This window comes from Aquarana catesbeiana, linkage group LG12 (assembly GCF_042186555.1).
Source record: "Aquarana catesbeiana isolate 2022-GZ linkage group LG12, ASM4218655v1, whole genome shotgun sequence".
NCBI lineage: Eukaryota > Metazoa > Chordata > Amphibia > Anura > Ranidae > Aquarana > Aquarana catesbeiana.
Window position 1 is genome coordinate 154,020,150 of NC_133335.1, and position 25,959 is coordinate 154,046,108.

Sequence of the window (25,959 nt, forward strand, 5' to 3'; positions counted from 1 at the left end):
AAACTAAAATTATAGTACAAAAAAAGCAGATAATCACTACTGTAAGGGGTTCATTTTTTTTTTTTTTTTTTACTGTAGAACTGTGAAAGTAATATTTACAGTAACAATTATTTGCTCTTTTTGTACTATAAAGGACTCATTTTAGTTTTTTTTTTAACCCCATTATGTTACTGGCCGATTAATCGATTATGAAAATAGTAATCGATTAATTTCATAATCGATTAGTTGTTTCAGCCCTAATGCAGATGGACACTGACAAGGCTGCATTGATGGGCATTTAAATGTAAGTTTTTTTCCTTAAAATTCCCTCCTAAACTTGGGGTGCGTGTTATATGCCGATAAATACGGTATGTCTTTTTTTTGCTAGCATCTACTTTTAATCCAAATGAAATCATCTCCAAAAACAAACAGTCATAAAGCTGAGGTAGCAGAGTTGACCAAGGTGGCAGAAATTCAGCAGTCATCCATCAGAAGGGTAAGTAATAATAGCATGATTAAACAAAGAATCCTTGCAACCAACCCAAAGGGCTCATTCGCACTATATGCAATGATCGGTGTTCAACCTACCATCCAGTCAAAATAACATATACTGAAAAGTAGGCAATTAATATAACCAGATCTCTTTGCAAGAAAAATAAAAAATGAAATGCAGATAATTTTAAGTGAAAACACATACTGTATTAGTAATGTCATATACTACAATAGCTGCTTGTGCTCCTCTATAGTACATGGGGGCCAGGCTGTGGTACCTCTCCTGCCCAGCGGTGTCCCAGATCTCAAACTTCACCGTTGTGTCATCCAAACATACTGTCTGTGTTAGGAATGCAGCTGAGGACAGAAAAAATGAAAGGGAATTAGAACACGGACATTAAAATTCCATTTTTTTTAAACAGTACAATCTGAATTAATGTATACAAAAAGTCTAAAAGCAGCATTTTCCACAGCAAGAAAAGATTCTTATACAAACACACACACTCTTATAAACAAAATATAGGGTATTTTGCATGATATACATTCTTACAATAGGGCTCAGCTAAAGTAACTTGCAAATGTCAGGTGTCAGTAGTGCCGACAGGGGAACCTGAGAAGAGGATCATGACTGCTCTGTGCAAAACCACTGCACGGAGCAGGTAAGTACGATCTGTTTGTACTTGATTAACCTTTTGAGAGGAGTTGCCTCTTCAGCCCTGATCTTGACACTGATTGCCAACACCACAGGTTAATCACGCGAGATACTACTTGAATGCAGCATCCCAACCATGCAGCCGGGGTGCTCTAAGCATATGTACATACATCAGTCCCATGCAAGGCACAATTTCAGATGCTTGTAACAAGCCATAAAAACTAAAGCCTAGTACACACCATCAGCTTTTTTCGTTCAACCCAGCAGGCTGAATGAACAACTGAAGGAGATCCTATACTAACAATCTGATGTTAGTACAGTGATTCCCCTGCTGGGCTATCAGGCCATGTGTACAGGGCTTAAAGCACAAAGCTCCAGAATAAATGTTTTCCCTCTGCTGTATGAAAACAAGTGTGTTGCGTTTGACATATACATTAGGGCTGAAGCAACTAATTGAATGGTCCAGCCGATTAGTTGGTCTGCAATATCAATAAGTGCCTGCGAACATGTGAATGTGTGAGGAGCAATGCCTCATGGGACATGTAGTCCTGGGCAAGAAGTGAGTGGTTTTGAGAGCGGAAGTTTTTTTTTTTTTTTACCTTGCTATAGGGCCACTCTATACTATACTTTGCAGCTTGCTATACTCTGAAAGCAGGAGGAGCCAGAAGCGTCGATGGGGGTCCCCAGAAGAGGAGAATCGGGGCTGCTCTGTGCGAAACCATTACACACCACACTTTTTTTAAGGTTATTATGCGATTAATAAAAACAATAAAATCGGCCAACTAATCAAATATGACTTTCATCCAATCATCCACAGTCCACGATTGCCTTTCCTTAGCCCATTGTAACCTTGTTTTTTTGTGTTTAGGTGTTAGAGATGGCTTTCTTTTAGCTTTTCTGTATGTAAATCCCATTTCCTTTAGGCGGTTTCTTACAGTTCGGTCACAGATGTTGACTCCAGTTTCCTCCCATTTGTGTGTGATTACTCCTTTTTACCTACATACTAACAAGCAGATTTAATCTGATGCAGGCGTTAGTGTTTGTAATGAAAATTTACAGGGTGATTCCATAATTTTTTCCTCAGAATTGAGTGATTCCATAATTTTATTCCCTGTGCTTGTTCTATAAATCTGTTACTGGCCACCACAATTATTTTCTTGATTTCTTTTAGTGTTTCTTAAAGCCAGAAAGTTGCCATTTGAAATGATTTAGTTTTAGAAATGCCTTTAGTTTTTGGCCATGTCTGTGATCTGATTTTTTTCTACAACAATAAACAACTGAAGGAACATCCTCAGGGACTGGTGATTCCATCATTTTTGCCAGGGGTTGTAGAGCCAAAGAGGGAAGAGAAACTACTATGTACACAGCAGGCGTCCTAATATATCATGTGGTGACACCTTGGCAGGATATCAGACAAACTGAACCTAGCAATCAATTAAAGACATTTAACATCCTAGAATGCATTTTACTTGGGTAAGTTTAAATAGATGGGGACTGTAACCATAGGTGACTAGAGCAGGGTTTCTCAACCTTTTTTTCAGTCAAGGCATCCTTTAGAATTGTGCACAAATCTCAGGACACACCAGTATGAAGGCTTGTTCACACCAAGTGCATGTGCTAGTTTGCACATTATTGTGCATTGCACTTTTTAAATGGGCTGTTGCATGCACATGAAACACAAAAAAAGTGATTTTTAAAAGCATGCCGCACCAAAATGCATGGTACTTGATACTATGCGTTTTAGAAGCCATGAAGACACATGCATTTGCCAGATGTGTGGGAGTACCATTAAGAATTAATGTCGCCTGCATGCGTCTGCAAAAGGCAGTGCATGAAAACATTTCCATTCAAATCCCCCTTTCAGCACAACAATCCCCCCCAACACAAATTCTGTTCATCCTCAGCCCTTCTAGCACAAAACCTCATTTCACCACATCTCTCTCTCATCACTCCAGAGTAATGAGAGCAGCAGAGAGGTGTTGTGGGCTGTGCTCTATATCCCCCCCAAACCCCAGAATCTCTCCCTCCTGTCTGTATACAGGAGATAACACAGAACACCCCCCAGATAAGGACTGTGCAGGGTTCGATTAAAACCCCCATCCACACTTTCTTCTGCCGAGACAGGAGTAGTAGTGTGTGGAGGAGAATGGTGGGCTGTTGTCAATCCCTGTACAGTCCGATACACTGTTAGCTCTCTCCTCCTCTCTGCTGCCATCTGTACACTCCAGAAAGCTGAGCAGGCCCAACACGTCCTTAGCATCTGATGATGTAATTGGTTGGTAGGACATGGGCAGGTGGCCTACACAGCATTCTGGGTTGCTGACAGGGGTACAGCTAGAAGCAGAGCTGAGAAGAAAGCTGGTAGGTGTTGCGGTCTGTGCCATTTCCCTCCTGTCTATAAAACACAGAACATCTAAGGTCAAACTGGGCAGGTTTTGTCCTTTGCCGTGGCACCCTGGTGGAGAGATGCTGGACTAGAGGACCACGATCAGAAAAACATAATGGATTTCAATGTAGTTTTCCTCCCAGGCTTCTGGGTGTCTCAGTTGGGCAGCATTCCCCCTGCTGATCAGGCTAATTATTTAGGATTTCCATCTGAGCAAACATATTGGAATCTATGGCGATAATATTTTTCCCCTTTAGTGTAGAGCTAAAAGGGTGATGTGAGACACTGGCTGGCAGAATTGTGGATATGCATGCGTCACCTAGAATTCCCATATATACATGGTCTAGGTTTTTTTTTTTTTTGGGTTGATGTAGAGAGACTTTGTTATTCCAGATTTATAAGTTCTGTTCTGGGTCCTGGTGGCTTTGAGCCTTGGGTGGAATAAAGTCTCAATTTTTAAGTCCACGTCCTGCTTGGTAGCCATACCTCATTATTAGCCTCAGTTGTCCACAACCCATTATATGCAAGCTGAGTTTAGTTAGTCTCAGACAAGCAGATGCTTTGTTTAAATACAGGAGGGCTGTGTACAGTCCCTGGCATAAAACTATTGCATTGACAATTCCTAGGCGTCTCTGTATCATGTACGGTTTACCTCCACCAATACCAGTTAAGCATCTCACCCCCCCCCAATAAATAGAATATATATTTTTTATATTTTTAGTTACACACATCTACACACTAATTTGGACAGTGAGAGGTTAAATGGAAAAAGTCTGTGCACATCTGTACTTTTGACCTAATCAACTGACATAGCAAGATAAAAGGAAAGAACTTGCTGACCATTTTCCTTTTCCACTCAGGAAGGGGTTTCCTGCCCAGAAGTACAGCGTACAGTAACAGTGAATGAAGGATCTCTCATTCATAGAAAGGCACCTCATAACGCACAAGGTTCTATAGCCACATTCTACTCTGATAAATATATAGTGCTGCACCGAAAACGCCCAAGATTTTACCGTGCTTATGATGTGGTTTTTCATAAATCCTGTAACTCAAATGCAAAAACGCATCAAAAGGGCTCTTGCTGTGTTGAGAATGCATTTCAATGGGGAGGTGCATTTTTGATTTTTCTTTACCTGACCAAATCTACACCAAAAATGCGGCAAGCAGGATTTTTAACACCGCTTCAACAGCTGCCGATAATGGGGACAATAAATTCATATTAAAAATTAAAAAGCCCAATATAATAATTTCTAAAATTATATATATAAAATTTTATATAAACTTCAATTTTCAGTTTTGGCACTAGAATTTTTATTTCGTTGCACATTCAATAATATTAATAAAAAATATATATTACATACACACAAAATTACCAGTTCAAGTATAAAGCAATTTCAGGCAACACGTGAAAGAAAACAAACAATGCGCCATCAATACCATTCAGCAAACTCTGCGCTCCATGTAGTCCCTTACATGCACAAGTACACACTGCTGGTCCAGGGTCAGAACCAAATTGGACTTTCTGAAACATGAGCTATGCAACTTCCTCCCTCTCTGCTTCATGAATCACCAATCCCATTTAAACTATCAAAGCAGGTTTGTATCTGATCAGTGGCTGTAGAAATCATTTTAATATCAGGCTTTCTGTAGGCAAGAGACAGGAATACACATGCAGCAGGTTTTCCAGCTTCACAAGCAGGTGTCTTCTAGGATCACCAGATAACAAAGGGGGGAATTGGGATGACTGGTGCAGAAAACAAACGAATGGATTACATTTTAGAGGCATTTTACTTCAGTTAAAGTAGAAGTAAAGGAAAAACTTTTTTACTTTTGGATGGAGTGGAGAGGATTTGCAAGTCAGGTTTTTGTTGCCATCTGTGCCCTCATTAGGGAGATTTGTCCTGTTTTTCAAAGTGAAATCAAAAGAAAATCCTGAATTTGGGAGTCACTCCTAGAACAGGAATAGAGGGGAAATCTTCTGATCGGGTAAATGGAATAGCCATTTTATTTATGATTTAATATCTATATCTGATGTATATTTTGTTAGAAGTCATATTGTGTAAAAGCTGTTGTGTTCAAATGCCATTTACACGTCCAGCTGTGACGATAGCCATCTCGGCCTTTTCCCACAGAGCCACTGGAAGTGACAAGTTTATGTGAACAAGTATTTTGCATGTCAATTAAGATTTGACTTCAAAGAAACTTAAGCTAGCTAGTCCCCACCCTTTTGTAAGACATACATTTTATATTATCTATTCTAGCCAGTTAGAGCAATATTGCATCCAACAGCATGTTGTGCTGCTCTCCCTGCATGTAGCCAACTACATGCTTGCATAATACATCTATTTTTCAATCTGGCTTCAGCAATCAAAATCTTACTGAAACCCATGAGCTTTTGCTTTTTCCCCTGCACGTCCAATAGGGAGCGAAGTTCTGGCCCTGGATTCACCAAATTTTATTTTTTTATTGTGGTCAGGAAGTGAATGAAAATCTCCCCAAGGGACACAAATGACAAAATAAATAAATAACGTAATCTGTCGGGGGTTATGACCCTCTGTTACTATCCAAAATAGGATAAAAAAAAAAAAAAAAAAAAAAAAGAAGAAGTGTACTTTTTTTTTTTTTTTTAAATCAGGAAAATGTTTATTAGGCTTCATATGCACTGCTGCTGGTAAAAACGGACGTTTAGGAGCAGTTGGCCATTTTTTTTCAGGAACTCTCCTCTAGGGCTACTAACAATTATTTTCATAATCGATTAGTTGGCCGATTATTTGTTAGACTAAATCGGAAAAAATCATTAAAAAAATAAATTAAAAAAAATAAAAGGATTATGCCATTTTTTTGTTTATTTAAAATAATAATGTAAAAAATGGAGTGTTACACAGGTCATATACAGGTATCCTGTCATAATGGGGTTTATGGTACAAGAAACCACCCCCAGGAACATCAATGATGGGGCATTATTCCTCCTGGGAACACCAATGACAGGGCACTATTTCCCCCCTCACTCTCCCGGGAACACCAACGGGGCACTATCGCCCTCCCCCCAGAACACCAATGGGGCACAATGATGGGGCACTATTCCACCCACCCCTGGAACACCAATGATGGGGCACTCTCCCCCCCCCCCCCAGAAATACTTAGGATCATGGGGCACTTGTCATCACAGAAATTAAAATGTACTGTACTGACCGAGTATTGTATAGTCATTAGCTGCTACCTTATCACTTCACACAGGTGCAGATTGGCTCAAACGGCTGCTTCTCGCCTCTGTCTATTCCCTCGAGGCAGCAGTGGGCGGGGCTGAGAAGAGCGGGGGGGAGCTGACGTCAGCGAGGAGGAGAGGCGCAGACGTGCCTGGTCACCGCCTTGTACACAGGAGGATTCTAATGGACTGGCAGGGAGGAAGGTGCGGACCAACTAATCGATAATGAAAATCGTTGAAAACTATTTTCATTATCGAGAATATTGGATTAATCGTTTCAGCCCTACTCTCCTCAGTTATCTTATCAGTACATGTACACAGGGTCGTTTATAGTCGTTTCTAGGCAGTTGGCGTTTAGAAGCATTTTTTGTAAAGAAAAAAAAAAAACAAAAAAACGCAAACACGGCATGTAAGCGCGGCATAACGGACGTGTTTAAAGGTCTGTCACTATTTCCCAAGTTAAAAACAGCCAGGAGAGGTTTTAAAACGTCCTGTGTAAATAAAGCCATAGACTAGACTACTTTCACACTGTGGTGGTCATCGGCGGTAAAGCAGCGCTATTTTTAGCGCCGTTTCAGCGGCACAGTTTTAACCCCCGCTAGCGGCCGAAAAAGGGTTAAAACCACCCGCAAAGTGCCGCTGCAGTGGCGGTTTGCCGGTGCTGCCCTATTATTTTCAATGGGCAGGAGCGCTTTAGGAACGGTGTATACACCACTCCTACAGCGCTGCGGCTTGCAGGACTTTTATTACCATACTGCAAGCGCACCTCCAGTGTGAAAGCCCTCAGGTTTTCACACTGGAGAGACAGGAGAGGCTCTTTACAGGCGCTATTTTTAGCGGCGTAGCTCCTGTAAAGCGCCTCAGTGTGAAAGTAGCCTTAGAGATAAACAGTTTGGCAATCCAGGACAAAGCGGTACAAATCAACTTGCACAGAAAAATACATTTGTAAAGAAAAGAAAATACATATATGTTAAATGCCATCTAACTCATCTCCAGCATAACATCTGCACAATGAGACATCAATGCCTCGTTTCCACTGAGCGGATCGGTTCGGTACGGTACACTATTTTGGGTGTTTCCATTATGAAAGCGGCCCATACAACCGACCCGTACCGCTCCATTCAGGGTCCTGCTTCAGATGTGGGGCCATAGAAAATGGAACGGTTCGGTTAGGGCGGAGCTACGCTGCATTCCACTGATTGGCTGACAGAAAACCCTCTGCTGTGCTATGCTGAGGCATTTTTTCTAAACCCTGTATGGCCCCTTGTGTTCCCACTTGCAGTGGAAACGCTCACCAGAATAGACCGGACCATTCTAGGCCATTCAAAAACTGTACCGACCCGAACCAATCCGCTCAGTGGAAACAAGGCACAACAGTACCCAAAAGGTCTTGTCTTTAGTTCTACTTAAGGCCCCTTTCACACTGTCGGACCGTTCAGGTCCGCCTGTCAGTTTTGTCGGCAGACCTGAACAGGCGCTCCATGCTAGTCTATGGAGCGATGGAAGTCAGCAGTGACATGTCCGCTGACATCTGACCCGATCCGCTAAAATCAGACGGATGGCCCTACGTTCGCATCCGCCCCTGGCGGATCGGATTGGGTGAGATCTGATGAAAACGGACATGCTGTCCGTTTTTGTCCGATCTCTCCATATCAACCAGCGGTGCTCGACAAGCCCCTCCCCGCTCAGTGAGCAGAGAGGGACCTGTCATCCGCCGGCTCAGCTGAGATCAACGAAAAGATCTCCCGCTGAGCTGGTGGAAGAGGTGGACTCCGAGGCAGTGGATCCGCCTCATGGGAATGAAGCCTTATTCATTTCTGACTAGTGTAAGGCTTCATTCTCACGAGGCTGATCCGCTGCCACGGATTCCGCCTCTGTCCACCAGCTCAGCGGGAGATCTCTCCGTTGATCTCCACTGAGCTGGCGGATGACAGGTCCCTCTCTGCTCACTGAGTGGGGAGGGGCTTATCAAGCACCGCTTGTTACTATGTAGAGATCGGACGAAAACGGACAGCATGTCTGTTTTCATCAGATCTCACCCGATCCGATGGGACGGATGCAAACGTAGGGCCATCCGTCTGATTTTAGCGGATCCGGTCGGATGTCAGCGGATGTCACCGCTGACATCCATCGCTCCATAGACTGCCATGGAGCACTCATTCAGGTCCGCCGACAAAACTGACAGGCGGACCTGAACGGTCCGACAGTGTGAAAGGGGCCTAACAAAATTTTAGTCGGCATTGTTTTGACAAACTGGTAAAGCTGTGTAAGCATATCAGCAGCAGCATTTGCTACAAACTTTCTTTTTTACACAAGGAACATTTGATGATAAAACAGCAATCCATCAGTCAAGAAAACGAAAGCTGTCGTTTGTTCTCATAATAAAAGACAAAAAACAAACTGACTTATATTCTCACATAAGTCAATAAGGTCAGCAAACACATAATGGAAACAGAAAGTGATGAGAGCGGTGTTAATCTGCTCCTGCACCACACCTTGGCTTTAGTTCAAAGTATATGTGCTGTGACCAGACCTTTAAACACAGCTAGGCTTTTTTTACATCAGTGATATTTAACTTACCTCCAATCGTGCTCTCTTGGTACTCGTGGAACTGACCCTTGACAAAACGCAAGACAAGACTAGATTTCCCCACCGCAGACTCCCCTAGTAAGACCAATTTGAACTGGCAGATTTTGTTGCCGGCAGCCGGCCCGTTTGGTCGAGCATTTCCGCCTCGACCGGCCATTTCCTTGCGAGATCAGTGGGCTGCAACAGCAGAAGACAGCGGTGGTGTTGAAGGCACAGGATGTGATGGAACAGTTGGTCAGATCACAGGCAAATAACCTTATGGTCACAGCTATACAAGAAAAAAAAAAAATAAATAAATTAGAAACAACCATAATAAAACAAAAAAACAAACAGACACCAGGTTCATGGCAGCCTTCTTATAAAATGTAATAACGATAAGGCTAGGTTCACACCTGTGTGGTTGCGGTTTGCATGTGCACGAGAGCCCATTCATTTGAAAAGGACTGCTGTGCGGTGCCCTACAACAAGCATGGAAACTCATTTTCCAGTATGGTTGCAATTTCCATTGCGGGCCACGTATCATTAGGATTAATGATACCCGCCCGCGGGTCCCGTGTTTCTCTGTGTGGGTGGCTGCAGCTGCCAGTATTTGTGTGGGGGTCCTGCAGCGGCACCATCTACACAGATGTGACCCCAGCCTAAGGCCCTTTCACACTGATACATTTTCTCGCAGAGTAAAAAAAACAAAACAAACAAACAAAAAAAAAAAAAAAAAAAAAACACCACACACACACACACACACACACACACACACACGTTTCCTTTAAATCCTATGTCACTTTTCGCACCATTGTGCTGTGGTTGCTGTGCGTTTTGAAAAGTCCTGCAGGCTGCATCTTTGGTGCAGTGTTGTAAACCTTTGTAAAACACACCAAAAATTCAGTTTCCCATTGACATGAATGGAAATCGTGGCAAAATCGTGGTAAAAAGGGACAATGATTTGCATTTTTGAGTCACATGTCTATTTTTCACAGGCAACCCAAAACCACAGAGGAAACAGCAAAAAAACGCATATGCGTTTTTACTGCGATTTTGCTACAGAGCAGTGTGAAATGGCCCTAAAACTGATCAACTTTGTAAATAGGACCAAAAATGATAGGAGTCAGTTACTTCAACCTAGGTGTCTCCAGGCATGTAAGTTTATCTAAAAAACGTATGTGTTTTAGGACCTAGCCCAGATATGCCAAAATGGGGAATCCCTGTGAACACAGCAGTGCAAAACACAAGGCTATCACCTACATAATGGAGATGCAGTAGACCGGCTATGGGGAAGGGCAACAAACTGGAAGTGATGCTTCCCCATAGCAAAACAAAAATCAGGTGGCATGGATGTGCTGGAAATATTGAGACATGCATGTAGGTATGTCCACAGAGGCCAGAAAATTCCCCGGGTGGAGGGATGCCATGACAGATCTGGTAGATTCACTGTGGAATTTGTGCATGCGAATGAAGAGATCCAGTGCTTAGATCCAGAACGTATGCGCTGTTTTGCTTTAAGAGCAGTGAACACGTTTTAGGAGAAACCTTTCTGCCTCTGGAACAATGGCAGTGACTCCATATGAGAGGAGTTGATCCAAGACAGTGTTGAGGTCTGTTAGACACTGGAGATGTTGGATACATTGACATTAAATCAGGGTGGAGGCACAGAATGGAAAAAATAAACCCACAAACTTCCAGCTTTTAACCCATGAATACTACAAATTTGACTTATGCATCAAAGGCTAACAGACAAGGTATGTGGCGCTACCTGACCTGAGTAAAATATCCTGTGAAGCAAACAATCCACATGTGTATAAAAATGACAAATAATAATCGCAGATAGTGCATAATTGCAATAAGCATAATCAATAATAAAGTGCAAAGACAAGTAAATCAAAATAAACAATCTGGACAAGTGCAATGTGAAATGACCAGTGCAAATGTGTAAATAACAAATATGGCAATGTGCATGAATCAAATTACTAATAACTAAACAATTCTAAAATAACGCAATAATCAATGCAATAAAGTAGTGCCGTGACACAGCTAAACGTGTGAATAAACTGTCCAAAAATAGCAAATAAAGTGACAAAGTGATGAATATAATCCGATGAACCGTAAAATATGACTCCCAAATAACGGCAGTTCATAAAAGTAAAAAAGTACAAGTGCAATAAACAAACAATCAATGTGACAGGAGTGTCTATGAAGTTTGTTCCATCCAACTATTGATCCGGAGTGCGCCACCTATTTCCCCCAGCCTCTCACCTCTAGCTGCGGCCTCCAATGGGCCTCCAATGAGCAAGAACCAGCAATGAATGCAGTAATCCGGTATTCGTCACAATGGGGCACTCAGGAACACCCAACCCCTTGACCCTTTGAGAAAGTCACGCGAGTTGTGACGCAACGGGTCAGTGAGGAGCCAGGTGTCGCCGCTTCTGGGTACGGCCCGAGCCCGGAAGTATCCAATCTTTAATGCTGTTATATTCGTTCTTCATATGCAAGTTACTACTTGTGTTGTGGAATAATAAATTTTAACAGTACTACACTATGGAGCCACCTTTTTCTTTCACCATCCATCCTAACTGCATCTGCTGAGTTTGGGAGATTGTACCTTTTTGCTGGATATCGGGTGTTCCTGAGTGCCCCATTGTGACGAATAACGGAGGTCGATCACCTGTGGATTACTGTATTCATTGCTGGTTCTTGCTCGCTTTGGCCCATTAGAGATAGCCCATTTCTTAAGAACATCCTCCTCCATAGCATACTGCAAAATGCCTTGGAATGTGTAAATTTATTGTTCGGATTAGACCAATCACTATACAGTGCATCCAGAAAGTATACACAGTCCTTCACTTTTTTCCACATTTTGTTATGTTATGGCCTTATTCCACAATAGATTACATTCATTATTTTCCTCAAAATTCAACAAACAATACCCCATAATAAACATGAAATAAGTTGGTTTAAATTATTTGCAAATTTATTAAAAATAAAAAAGGAACTACATGATCAACTAGGATTAATCCAGGAACCCTAGACCAATGGTTCCCAAGTACCTCCAACAGGCCAGTTTCCAGACTCCACTTCCTGGAGTCTGGGCCATGATAAATAACATCACAGCACGGCTCCCTCCTCCTTCCCCCGCTGCCGGGCCAATAGGAGAGCACAGCGGTGCCTCGCACATACGCAGTAGGGACCCGGCGTGAAGCAGTAATGCTACACTGCCGGGTTCCTTTACCCGCAATGGCAGCGGCAGCACCTGAAAGCTGATGGAAACATCAGGTGGGGTGATGACATCGCTGGACTCCAGGACAGGCAAATGTCCTATTATTAAAAGTCAGCAGCTGCAGTATGTGTAGCTGCTGGCTTTTAATTTTTGCAGGGGTGGGCTGACCTCTTTAATTCTGAACACAGCTACATCCCCAGTTATAAGAGGGTGTGCACACTTATGCAACCACATTATTATTTTTTTTTGTAATTATTTTTAACCCCCTTAAAAGATTTCAGTTTGTTTTTCAATTGAGTTGTACAGTTTATAGGTCACATTAAAAGGGGGGGAGTTCTGAAATTATTTTTTATCTGTCTCATTTTTTACAGCCTCAAGTCTTTTTGAGTATGATGCTACAAGCTTGGCACACCTATTTTTGGACAGTTTCTGCCATTTTTTTTTTGTAGGATCTCTCAAGCTCCATCAGGTTGGATGGGGAGTGTCCGTGCACAGCCATTTTTCAGATTTCAAGTCTGGGTTCTGGCTGGGCAACCCAAGGACATTCACAGAGTTGTCCCATAGCCACCGCTTTATCTTGGCTGTGTGCTTAGGGTCCTTTTCCTGTTAGAAGATGAACAGTCGCCCCAGTGTGAGGTCCAGAGCACCCTGGAGCAGGTTTTCATCAAGGATGTCTTAGTACATTGCTGCATTCATTTTTCCCTCAATCCTGACTAGTCTCCCAGTTCCTGCCACTGAAAAACATCCAGATAGCATGATGCTGCCACGTCCATGCTTCACTGTAGGGATGGTATTGGCCAAGTGAGGAGCGGTGCCCAGTTAACTCCAGACAGGACCGATGCCATTCAGGCCAAATAATTCAATCTTTGTTTCATCAGACCAGAGAATTTTATTTCTCAAGGTCTGAGAGTCCTTCGGGTGACTTTTGGCAAACTCCAGGCAGGCTGTCATCTGCCTTTTACTAAGGAGTGGCTTCCCTCTGGCCACTCTACCATACAGTCCTAATTGGTGGAGTGCTGCAGAGTGCTGGTTCTTCTGGAAGGTTCTCCTCTCTCCACAGAGAAAACACTGGAGCTCTATCAGAGTGACCATCGGGTTCTTGGTCACCTACCTGACTAAGGCCCTTCTCCCCCGATTGCTCAGTTTGGCTGGGCAGCCCGCTCTAGGAAGAGTCCTGGTGGTGCCAAACGCATTCCATTTACGGATGGAGGCCACTGTGCTAATTGGGACCTTCAATGCTGCAGACATTTTTCTGTACCCTTCTCTTATATAATCCTGTCTCTGCGGTCTACAGACAATTCCTTTGACTTCATGGCTTGGTTTGTGCTCTGACATGCGCTGTTAACTGTGGAACCTTATATAGGCAGGTTTGTGCCTTTCCAAATCATGCCCAATCGGCTGAATTTATCACACTTGGACTCCAAGTTGTAGAAACATCAAGACTGATCAGTGGAACAGGATGCAACTGAGCTTAATTAGTGGGACTGCTTCATTTATTTTTAATGGTAATTGTATTATTCCGTTGCGTAACTTCTGCATACTTTCAGCTATTAAAACCATTCAACTATTAAAATGTTCAGCTCTTTCAGCTGATGATGGAACTTTTTCAACTTTTTTTCTACTATTTATACTTTTGAAAATATTAAGCTTTTTAACATTGAAGTCAATGAGAGCATGCTTCAAATCCTTAAAATCTTCTTCCGCTCCCAAAAGTTTCAGCTCCTTCATACTTTCACCTACAGACGCCAAACAAACTATGCTCACCAAATATTCAGCTATCTCGTTATATCTTTTCAGTTTGATATCTTTTACAATTTTTTATGAAAAAGCTGTTTAGTGGTCATTTCAGGAAAATTTATCGATTAAACAGAATGTACTGGGCTGCTTTTGTTGCCATGGTTACTAAAGCTTCTGTTATAAACAGTGATGGGCGGTGGGGGAGGCGTCTGGAGCATCTCAGCTCTGATTACAGAGCCCGGGGGAGGGGACAGATACACCATGTACTGATTTATAATAGAGGAATATGATGGGCCAGTTTTGATGGGGGCCATTTTAGCAATTCAGCATTCCCACGCATTTTCTCCAGGAAATACATTTTCTAGTTTTAAGTGTCATGGCAAAGGCTGTGAATACTTATGTACATTTTTAATTTTTAATAAATTTGCTAAGATTTTAACCTTCTTTCACGTTGTCATTATGGGGTATAGTTTGTATAATTGAGGAAAATAATGAATTCAATCAATTTTGGAATATAAGATAACAAAAATGTGGAAAAACTGAAGCATTGTGAATACTTTCCGAATGCACGGTACAATACTTGTTGGGGTAGCAAGTGTACCCAGAAGTTTGAGGCCTCATTTAAATCGGTGCTGTGGCCATCATGAATGAGAGCCTTGTTTATGTGTAGCGCGGAGCTGCACGCAGTGGCCTGTGTCTATTTAAGAGGAGTGCAGCCCCAAACAGACAAGGTGTGCACCACACATAAGGAACGACTGCCTTCTAGGGTTAAAGCAATGATTCTAGGACCATCATTCACTGTTAACGCCAAAGCAATGGAGCTGTAAAGGCTTTCCAAGTGTCGCCCATGGACAATTTTGGGTACCATAGTTCTTAACCATTCCATGGGCACATGTGTTTTAAAGACATATTTGATTTCTATTTACTTGAAGCAACCTCACCTATTATCTTTTACCCCCCCAAAAAATATGTCATATTGTGTTTGCACTAGAATTTAACCACTTGCCCACCAGGCCAATTCTGACATTTCTCTCCTACATGTAAAAATCATAACTTTTTTGCTAGAAAAATTACATAGAACCCCCAAACGTTATATATGTTTTTTTAGCAGAGACCCTAGAGAATACAATGGTGGTCATTGCAACTTTTTATCTTGCATGGTATTTGTGCAGCAATTTTTCAAAAGTTTTTTTTTTGGAAAAAAAAAAACTGTTTCATGCTTTTTAAAAAAAAATGTAATGTGAGATGAAGCTGCACCGAGTAAATAGATACCCAAACATGTCACGCTTCAAAATTGCACACGCTCGTGGAATGGCGCCAAACTTCAGTACTTAAAAATCCCCATAGGCGACGCTTTAAAATTTTACTGGTTACATGTTTTGAGTTACAGAGGTCTAGGGCTAGACATGCGTGGTTGCTAGGGCTGCAACTAACCATTATTTTCATAATCGATTAGTTGGCCGATTATTATTTCGGTTAATAACCTTTAAAAAAAAAAAAGTGTGGTGTATAATTTAGTTAATATGTAAAGTTTAAAAAAAAAAAGGCAATTTATTCTTAAATAGCTCTATGCAGTGGTAAATATATAACCAACTATGTGGTTAGGGAGCAAAATATCTAATCCACTCTGAGAATAACAGACAGAAGAGATATACTCTATATACTATTAGAGGAGAGATAGTATATAGAGTATATATCCTCTAACAGTATATTAAAGGGTGAATCTGGTAAATATCATCAGACTCAGATCAAATTTTTTTTTTATTTTCATAAGGCCCCTTTCACACGGGATGGATCCGTGTTGATCCGCCCCGTGTTTATCCGCTGCTCAGCGGGGATCGCTCCGTTTTCCCCAGCTGAGCAGGCAGATGACAGGGCGGGACCCGCACACTGTGCAGGGACCGCCCTGTCAGATCTCCGCTCTCCCCTATGGGGGATCGGAGGAACATTGACCGTCTGTCCGTGTTCATCCGATCCGCTCTGCAGACGGATAGAAAAATAGGATTTTCTTCCGTCTACAGAATCGGACGAGAGCGGAGCCGGACAACATCGGGTGTTAGCGGATGTACATCCGCTGAAACCCGCTATCCCATAGGGATGCATGTATGTCCGTATTTCATCCGAAAACGGATGGATGAAATACGGACATACTGTCCGCATGTGTGAAAGGGGCCTTAAACAAACAATATCTTCCTTAAAGCGGGGGTCCACCTATCTATCGTTTTTTTTTTTTTGGAGTTGGAGTCACAAACTTTTCTTCTCATGATTATCTACTCACATGTTCTGTGTAATAAGTCCGCCTGTGTCCGATTTCGTTGTAAAGAATAACTTATAAAATTCACTGAAGGCGGTTTCCATCTTCATTGTGGGCATTTGAAGCCCACAAGCATGTATTTCCTGGATGCGGTGAATGCTGTGCTCCCAGCATTCACCGAGATTTTGTGATGACGCTGTTGCACAATGCATGCTGGGAAGCCTGAGACTAGCTCCCAGGGGACTGTGGAAGGTCTGGGAGAGGCTAGAAACACGCCTACTCCCATGGGAGGAAAACCAGGAAGTGCAAAGAAGATTAGAAAAAAAAAAAAAAAAGGTAATTACGGCGATTTAAATTTTTTTACACAGCATGTCAGCATCTAGGCAAGGAAGAGAATGCATAGAGATAATGTTCAAAATTTGGGTGGAACCCCGCTTTAAAAAAAATGTCATTTTAAGAACATTTGTTCAATTTTCTAAATCGTTAGTGGGGTCAAATTGACATTCATTTTCAACCACAGTGATGGGAAAATTTGGAAATAGAAAACTTCTTGGTGAAAGGAATTTTCAGACAGTGGATGTGAAATGTTAAAAACAAGTGAAAATTTCATGAAATGAAAAATTCTTTCATTCAGTGAATGTACAAAGATTTTTCATCTGAATATTCTCGTCTGAAAATTGATCCGTGTGGGCAGCATAAGGCTCAGTACACACCTATGCAGTTTGCTTTTGATCTGTTTCTGCTGTGCTTTTTGCTGTGCGTTTTGATTTTGTGCACACATGATTTTGCATTTTTTTTGGACAATTTGTTGTTGGGCAGATTAAAAAGCACAAATTGCTGCAAAAAAGCATTACATGTTTTTCTGCAGCTTCTCCATTAAAGTGTATTGAACCAAAAAAGCACTGTTTTGTGTTAAAAAAAAAAGTCCCTGACCTTTCCAAATATGCAGTGGCTGAAAAAAGCCTTGTTACAGTAGCCATTATTTGCATTTGCTCTTTTTGTATTATAAAGGGCTCATTTTAGTTTTTTTTAACCCTGTTATGTTACTGGCCGATTATTCGATTATGAAAATAGTAATCAATTTAATAATCGATTAGTTGTCGATTAATCGATTAGTTGTTTCAGCCCTAGCGGTTTCAACACAGTTTTCATATGTGGGCAGGAGTTGCGTATGCGCACTTTAAAAAAAAAATATTTTTTTTTTTTTATTGTTAATTTTACTTAAAATTTTCTAATTTGACACAAAAAAAAAAAAAAAAAAAAAAAAAAAAAAAAAGAAAAGAAAAAGAAAAAGGATTTGATCACTTCTATTCCTATTACAAGGAATGTAAACATCCCTTGTAATAAGAGTATGGCATGACAGGACCTCCTTATATGGGATCAATAAGACCCCACATCTCACCTCTAGGCTGGGAAGCCTAAAATAAAAGAACAAAAAAAAAAAAAAAAACACGATCACCGCTTCCCAGCTGAGGCCAGGCGTGACGTCATAACATCGCGCCCGGCCTCAGACGATCATAGAGACTCCGGCGACCATCTGGTCCGCTGGAAATCTCTATGGTGGGCATCTGGGGCCGGTGGATCAGTTCTCCGACTCGCCGATCGCAGAGGTGAAGCACTGGAGGGCGGCGCGTCCCCTCTCGCCGCCCGTAAGAACGATCTAGCAGCTGACCAGCCCCTATGATCATTCTTCCTATATCTGAATGATGCCTGTAGCTTCAGGCATTATTCAGATATACCACCATAAAGTCCAGGACGTCCATGGACGCCCAGCAGTCGGCAAGGGGTTAATTTAAGTGTATTTTACTGAAAATAGATTTGATAAAACTGTAGTACAATTACATGACAGAAAAAAAAAAAAAAAAAAACAAAAAAAAAAACAAACACACAACTGCCACCATTTTATTTTACTGGGTAGAGCTGCAAGATTAATCGTTAAAAAAATGGTGAGCGATTCAACCCCCTTCTCGCGATCTCTATGCAGCATTTACACGATTCATTCAAGTGCAGAGACATGCTCTACTCAAATTTTAACCACCTAAAGCTCAATCTCAGCAGAGAATAAAATGGTGGTTGTTGCAATATTTTAGGTCACCTTCTATTTGCGCAGTGGTCTTTCAAACGCAATTTTTTTGGGAAAAAAAAAGTGATTCGCATTTTAGCCAGAATCGTGCAGCTCTACTACAGGCTCCCTGCTTTAAGAAACATGTGTTAAGGGGTATGAAGTAATTATGAGGCCTAAATGGGTATTTTTAGCACGTCTTTTTTTTTTTTTTGGAACCTGCTCAGGCAGGGGAGGGGCGACTAATTATTTTAGAGGGGAATATTTAAAAGTGTACCTAAAGTCAAACTGTAACATCTGTCCAGTTGCATTGCCATACTTAAAAAGTACAGGGGAAAATCCAAAATGCTGAGCAATCACCAGAACAGGAACACAAGGGAAATCTTCCAATGGGTGCACTTGCTCTGGGGCTACAATTTAAAAAAAAAAAAAAAAGAAAAAAAAAAAAAAGAAAAAAAAAAAAAAGAGAAAGAAGAAAGAAGAAGAAAGAAGAGGGGATACTTGAAGTCCTTTGGGGGCTTTTGATCAACAGGGAACCAAGTATAAAGGGTTCACCTGCTTCAATCAGATCTCATTAAATGGCAGTGCACTCTTATGCCCTGTACACACGGAAAATGTGCGATCGGATTGTGGGCTCCATCTGACTATTTCCGTCGGAATTTCCGACACACAAAGTTTGAGAGCAGGATATAAAATTTTCCGACAACAAAATCTGATCTGTCAAATTCCGATCGTGTGTACACAAATCCGACGCACAAAGTGCCACGCGTACTCAGAAAAAATTAAGAGACAAAAGCTATTGGCTGCTACCCCGTATATAGTCCCTACGTATGCGTTTTACGTCACCGCGTTCAGTACGATCGGATTTTCCAAAAACTTTGTGTGACCGTGTGTATGCAAGACAAGTTTGAGCCAACATCCCTCAGAAAAAGTCCTGTCAGCAGCTTCTTTGGAGTGGTGAACTCACCGCTGCTCTCCATTGAAATCAATGGGGCAGTGCTGCGATACCGCTAACAAAACGCTGCTCCGGCAGCATTTTTGCGGGCAGATTTAACCCCCCTTTGGCCGCTAGCAGGGGGTTAAAACCGCTCCGCTAGCGGCCGAACAGCGCCGCTAAGATGACGGCAAAGCGGCGCTGTTTTAACGCTGAAGCCCGGGCGCCGGCAGTGTGAAAGGGGTCTCAGTCCCGGTTCACATTGGGGCGGCTTCAAAATCACCCCGACTCTGAAGCCGCCCCGCACAGCGCGACCTCAGAGCGGCTTGCAAACGACTTCTGTAATAGAAGTCAATGCAAGTTTCCCTGACTTGAGTCGCTCAGATTAGAATGGTTCTATTGCAACGAATGGAGCGCAACTTGTCAGGCGGCTAAGTCGCCTGACAGGTCGCCTCAGTGAGAACCGAGCCTTAAAGGAATCAGCACTTTCTTGGAAAGTGTAGTCAAGTTGGAAAATGAATGGCTTAGAAGTAAAGATCTGAAAAGTATTTCAATGCGTTATTATAGGACAAGATGCACTGCAAATCTACAGTCATCTGCTTCCTAGGATTGAGCGGAGAACGAAGCCACTACTTCCCCTGCACATGAGGAAGTGAGGTTGAGTAAAATTACTCACAGATTTAGCAAGTTCTGGACATTTAACTATATTTATTCACCAGTGAGCAAAAGAAAAAAAAAAAAAAAAAAAAAAAAAAAGAAGGGGGGATTCTGAGCCTTCCACCTGGGAACACACAAAGGGGTTCTTGCATCAGACTTGTTCTAGGTCAGTGATGGCGAACCTTGGCACCCCAGATGTTTTGGAACTACATTTCCCATGATGCTCCACTACACTGCAAAGTGCAGGAGCATCATGGGATATGTAGTTTCAAAACATCTGGGGTGCCAAGGTTCGCCATCACTGTTCTAGGTTAAGGGTGCAAGGGAAAGCTAGCAAAGCAATGGCTCGTTCTACTTTGATGGAAAAATCAAAGAGAAGTCCTAGTCACTTGGCATCTAACCATTTAATGAAAATGTCTAAGAATCCAATGGGGTGATAGGTGGGCATGTCTTAGCTGCAGGGGGCACTACTCATTTCCCCCCCAAGTCATTAAGGGGCAGGATTAGCTATGGGCTTTTCTGGGTAAACTAAAGAGCATTTGCAAATTCACAAACAGTAATAGCTGGTGACTTGTGACTTCTGTTCTTTTTTGAATTCCCAAAATACAGAGTTCACTTTAAAGAACAAAAAAAAAAAAAAAAAAACCTACACCAACCATATTTGCATAGAAAAAAGTAAACCACCACCACCACTTTCTGTAAAGAGAAAATAAAACCAGTTTATGGGGTACGTGTTTCTAACAGCCATAAACACAAGAGGAAGAATTTCAAAAAAGGAAGCAATTACTATCTTGCCTTAGTATATCCTAGCTATGTCAGGGCACACAGACAACAAGACTCCTATTGACCAACATTTACTCTACAGTAGGATGGGCAAACGCAACAAATGACTTAGGGGATCCAATAATCATTTGAGTACTTTTTAAAACATTTAAGATAACTAAACCGTGCCAACATTAAAATCGTCATATAGTGTGTATACCTAACACACACACACACACACACACACCCCCAGGAGGAGCTTGTGAATGATCTCAAGGCAGTTGGGGCCATAGTCAAAACAAACAAATTTGTAACACAAAACCCCGCCATAGAATGAAATCCTGCAGCTCCCGCAAGGTCCCCCTCCTCAAGAAGGCATATTTACAGCTCCAACTGAAGTTTGCCAATGAACATCTAAAATGATTCAGAGAAGGATTGGGAGAAAGTGCTGTGGTCAGATGATTAACTCGACTCCCTGTGTTTGGAGGGAGAAAAATGCTGACTATGACCCTAAGAACACCATCCCTACAGTGAAGCATGGAGGTGGAAACATGCTTTGGGGCAGTTTCTCCGCTAAAAGGTACAGGCCGACTTTGCCGCACTGAGGGGTCAATGGACTGGGCCATCTACTGAAAATTTTGGATGAGAAACTTTTTTCCTCAGCCAGAACAGTGAAGATGGGTCGTGGATGGGTCTACCAGCATGACAAATGACCCAAAACATACCACCAAGGCAACAAAGGAGTGGCTCAAGAAGAAGCACATTAAGGGTCACAGAGCGGCCTAGCCAGTCTCCAAACTGTAATCCTATAGAAAGTTTATGGAGGGAGCTGAAACTTCGAGTTGCCAAGTGACATCCAAGAAACTTTAACCACCGAGCCTCTGTCTGAGATTTGGTGTTTACAAATTAAAAACAGTTTTTTCAGCTAGAAATGTACTTTTAGAACCCCCAAACAATATATATATATATACACACACACACACATTTTTTTTTTTCTAACACCCTAGGGAATAAAATGGCGGTTGTTGCAATACTTTGTCACACCGTATTTGCGCAGTGGTCTTACAAGCGCACTTTTTTTTGGAAAAAAATACACTTTTTGAATAAAAAAAAAAAAACACAACAGTAAAGTTAGCCCAATTTTTTTTTTTTTTTATATCGTGAAAGAATGTTACGCCGAGTAAATTGATACCCAACATGTCACGCTTCAAAATTGCACCCGCTCGTGGAATGGCGACAAACTTTACCCTTAAAAATCTCCATAGGCAATGTTTAAAAAAACGCTACAGGTTGCATGTTTTGAGTTACAGAGCAGGTCTACGGCTAGAATTATTGCTCTCTCTACCGATCGCGGCGATACCTCACATGTGGTTTGAACACAGTTTTCATATGCGGGCACTGCTCACGTGCAAGTTCATGTATTTTACCTTTTATTTTTATACACTGTTCTTTAAAAAAAATAAAATAAAAATATATGTGTCACTTTTATTCCTATTACAAGAAATGTAAACATCCCTTGTAATAGAATAAAAAAAAAAAAAAAAATGCATGACAGGAACTCCTAAATATGAGATCTGGGGCCAAGACCTCAGATCTCATATTTACACTAAAATGCAATACAATAAGAAAAATAAAAAATACAAATAAAATGTCCCTTTAGGGGCTATGGGCGGAAGTAACATTTTGACATCGCTTCCGCCCTGCAATGGTATGGAGATGGGTGGGGTGGCCATCTTCCCCTCACTTGTCTCCATACCAAGCCAGGGAGCAGACCCAATCGCCTCCGCCGCTACCGACGGCTCTGGTAAGTGGTGGAGGGCACCAGACAGCGGCGGGAGGGGGCTTCTCTCCTGACTCCAATAAAAGTCATCTTGTGGTGAATCCCCCACAGAGACCATTTTAAATTGGAAACCGGACATCTTCAAAGTGCCGACATATATCGGTGTGAGCTGGTCCGGAAGTGATTAAAGATTTGGAGAAGATCTGTAATGAAGAGTGGACCAAAATCCCTCGAGATGTGTGCAAACCTGGTAACCAACTGCAAGAAACGTCTTACCTCTGTGCTTGCCAACAAGGGTTTCAACACCAAGTACTAGGTCATGTTTTACTTGGGGATCAAATAATTATTTTACTCACTGAATTAACTTATAATAATATTTGAGTCATGCGTTTTCTGGATTTTTGGTTGATATTCTGTCTTTGTAACCGGGCAAACTTACAAAATGTGCAGGGAATCAACACACACACACACACACACACACACACACACACACACATCCCCTGCATATTAGAATTTTTTTCAGCCTGCTGGGCAAAAAAAAAAAAAAAAAAAAAAAAAAAAAAAAAAAAAAAAAAGTACCAAAAACCTTGAAACAATAGTAATGGATTACCTAATTCTATATTGTAAATTAAACAGCAAGTATACACAGTCAAATATACTTTTGAGCACATCACAAACAGCCTGTTTCAGCCTGGTGCTGTTCATCTAGGTGTTCAGGGTCTGCTGATGCAGCTACCCTGGAGGCACCGTCAGCTAATTGTCCAATCCATCAAACACACTTCTAGTGTATGGGAACCCCGTAATGTCGTCATCACCACTGTAATGCACAGAATCATTGGTGACCCTGCAAAGCTGCTGAAAAATGATTAATGTTATCATTGAGGTTCCTCTACAGGACAGCCAAAAGATTCCAAGAAGCACTTGAAGGATCAACAGACAGACAACACAAACTGAAGGGGAGAATGATGAACTGTTCTGGTTTGTATAATCAAAAAGCAAAACATAAATGCAGATGGATTTATTGTTTGGGTGGAATTCTACTTTAAACTGTTATCTTTTATTTCCTATATGAGTCACTTCTGCTTTTTTATTAAAATGAAAAATAGTAATTTCTTGTAATGGGCAGTGTTAACAAACCAGATGCCATGAAGCAGCATCTGTAACTTTGGAAATACTTCAGAAAACTTCTATGTACCTCTAAACTGCCCAGTTGTTGGGGCCATAATCACTCATCATCGTCAGGATTCCCAACTTCTATTACTAGCAGGCCAGACTCTAATATTGTGGGCTAGCCAAGTTTACAATGTCTACTAGAAGAAGCATTTGCTTCAGCTCAGTAAAATGCCAGCGACAATCCGTTTACGTAGACACACTGCAAAACAAGTGCCACCATACGTGGGTGGGTATGGTTAAATGGGCAGTTTAACAGGTATGACAGTCACAATGCACAAAGGAACGTTTCCCTATTCTTTATTACCCTGAGGCCACATGCAAACTGGGAGTCTGGCCCCTGTGAATCTGCACTCAGGAACATATGCCCCGGAATGCAGATACACTGTGTTCTAGGTATACTTCCCTCCATGCATAGGGCTCTAAACACAAATGCTACTTGGTACACTGCACCTGTGCCCCTCCCAAGTGCACAAAAAACACTAGGGCTAGATGTTTGTTGTGCCAGATCATTAAAGTGGTTGTATACTGCTGACTTTTTTCTCCCCCCCCCCCCCCCCCCCCCGCAAGGTTGGGGATCCTTCTATATACCCAGTGAAGTGACAGGACTCAGATGATACAAATCCTCCTACATAAGTTGTAGCTGTTTATCTGCAGTCTTCTCTTCTTTACATCCATTCTAAGGCATCAGTTTATGAAAATCCTCAGGATCACTGCTGATCTCTCGTATGTTCCAGTTTATGTACCTGACATGAGGAGCAGAGAACATGTTCTCAGCTGCTCATCACAATACACAACCGTTCGGTCACAAACGGCCAGTTTATGAAAGGGAGATCTGAAGATCTCACTGGCCGTTGCGTGGAAAAAAAAAAAAAAAAACCTTCAGTTTAATAAATACTTACACCTATGGGCTGAATTTATAAGCTTGTCAGAGTTCAGAAAAAAAAAAAAAAAAAAAAAAAGGGGATGGAGAGCTGAAGTAACACTCTGCAGAGGTCAGTGAGGAGAGCTCTGAGAACTGATTGGACAGAAGAGACACACCCCCTTCACACAGGAACAGAGCTGAGGCTGTCAATCAGCTGGAGCAGGATATATTGAATAAAAATTAATTGAGGTCCAATTAGTGCAGCGACTCAGATTCTTTACATCACAGCCCAGATATACAGGCACGACATCCCATTTATTTGAATGGGCTTCTGTGCCTGCGTTTTCTGCTGGGAAAAGATTCTGGCATCTTATTAAAAATGCAGCCGCATGGAAACTGCATGGTGCATTTGTACCATGCAATTTCCATGTGCGGGAAACCGCACTTTGCATTTTAGTGCGTTCAGTGGTACCCCTGCACATTTTCTGTGCAGCCGATTGTTCCCCTTCACATGCTCCCCAGCACCGCACTGTCCCCTTTACATCACCCCCCCCTAATTACACACACACACTGTCCCCTTTACATCACCACCCCCAACACACACCCACCCACACACTGCCCTGTCCCCCTTCACATATCCTCCGCCAGCACTCTCACTCCTTCCCATCGAGTGCCCCCAGAGCAAGCAGTTTGCGATGGAGGCATCCAAGCAGGCGTGTGCCGCGGCTCGGAGGCCCCCCACCCCCATTGGCTCACTTGCTGTGATTGACAGCAATGGCTCCCGCTGCAGTCTTAGCCAATAAAGAGAGCCAATGCTCTCATGCAGATCACAGGATGGGGGGGGGGGGGGCACTGGAACGCAGCAAAATACATCTAAAAACGTGCATGCAGAAACGCATCCGGAACATGTTTCTGTGGTGTGAACCGGCTCTAATCTCCCACATTTAGGCTGGATTCACACTATTGCGAATTGGATGTGTGTTCCCTGCATCCAATTCGCAATAGCAGAAGATTTTGGCTGGCTTTCTATGGAGCCGGTTCACACATCTCTGCTGTGGCTTCGATACAAATTTGCACAGGAGTCCTGTGTGTCTTTTGGTCCATTTCAGGTCCTAATTCAGCCAAAAATTCAGTCTGAAATCGGACCTGAAAACAGGGACGCACCAGACCCCTGCTGTGAGCCCAGCCTTATTATTCTCCCCCCCATTAGAAATGAACGTCCCACTC

At 42.2% G+C, this 25,959-nt stretch overlaps 1 protein-coding gene across 1 annotated transcript in view; it reads right to left on the reverse strand.

The window, feature by feature from the left end:
- RAB5C (RAB5C, member RAS oncogene family) overlaps positions 1 to 25,959 on the reverse strand; it is a 71,861-nt gene that overhangs the window by 27,286 nt on the left and 18,616 nt on the right. Inside the window, exons 2-3 of the mRNA XM_073606109.1 lie at positions 9,295 to 9,571; positions 677 to 828 (exon numbers count right to left, since the gene is read on the reverse strand). Coding sequence (XP_073462210.1) covers positions 677 to 828; positions 9,295 to 9,460 — 318 coding nt within the window. The 5' untranslated portion in view covers positions 9,461 to 9,571. The remainder of the gene's footprint in view (positions 1 to 676; positions 829 to 9,294; positions 9,572 to 25,959) is intronic.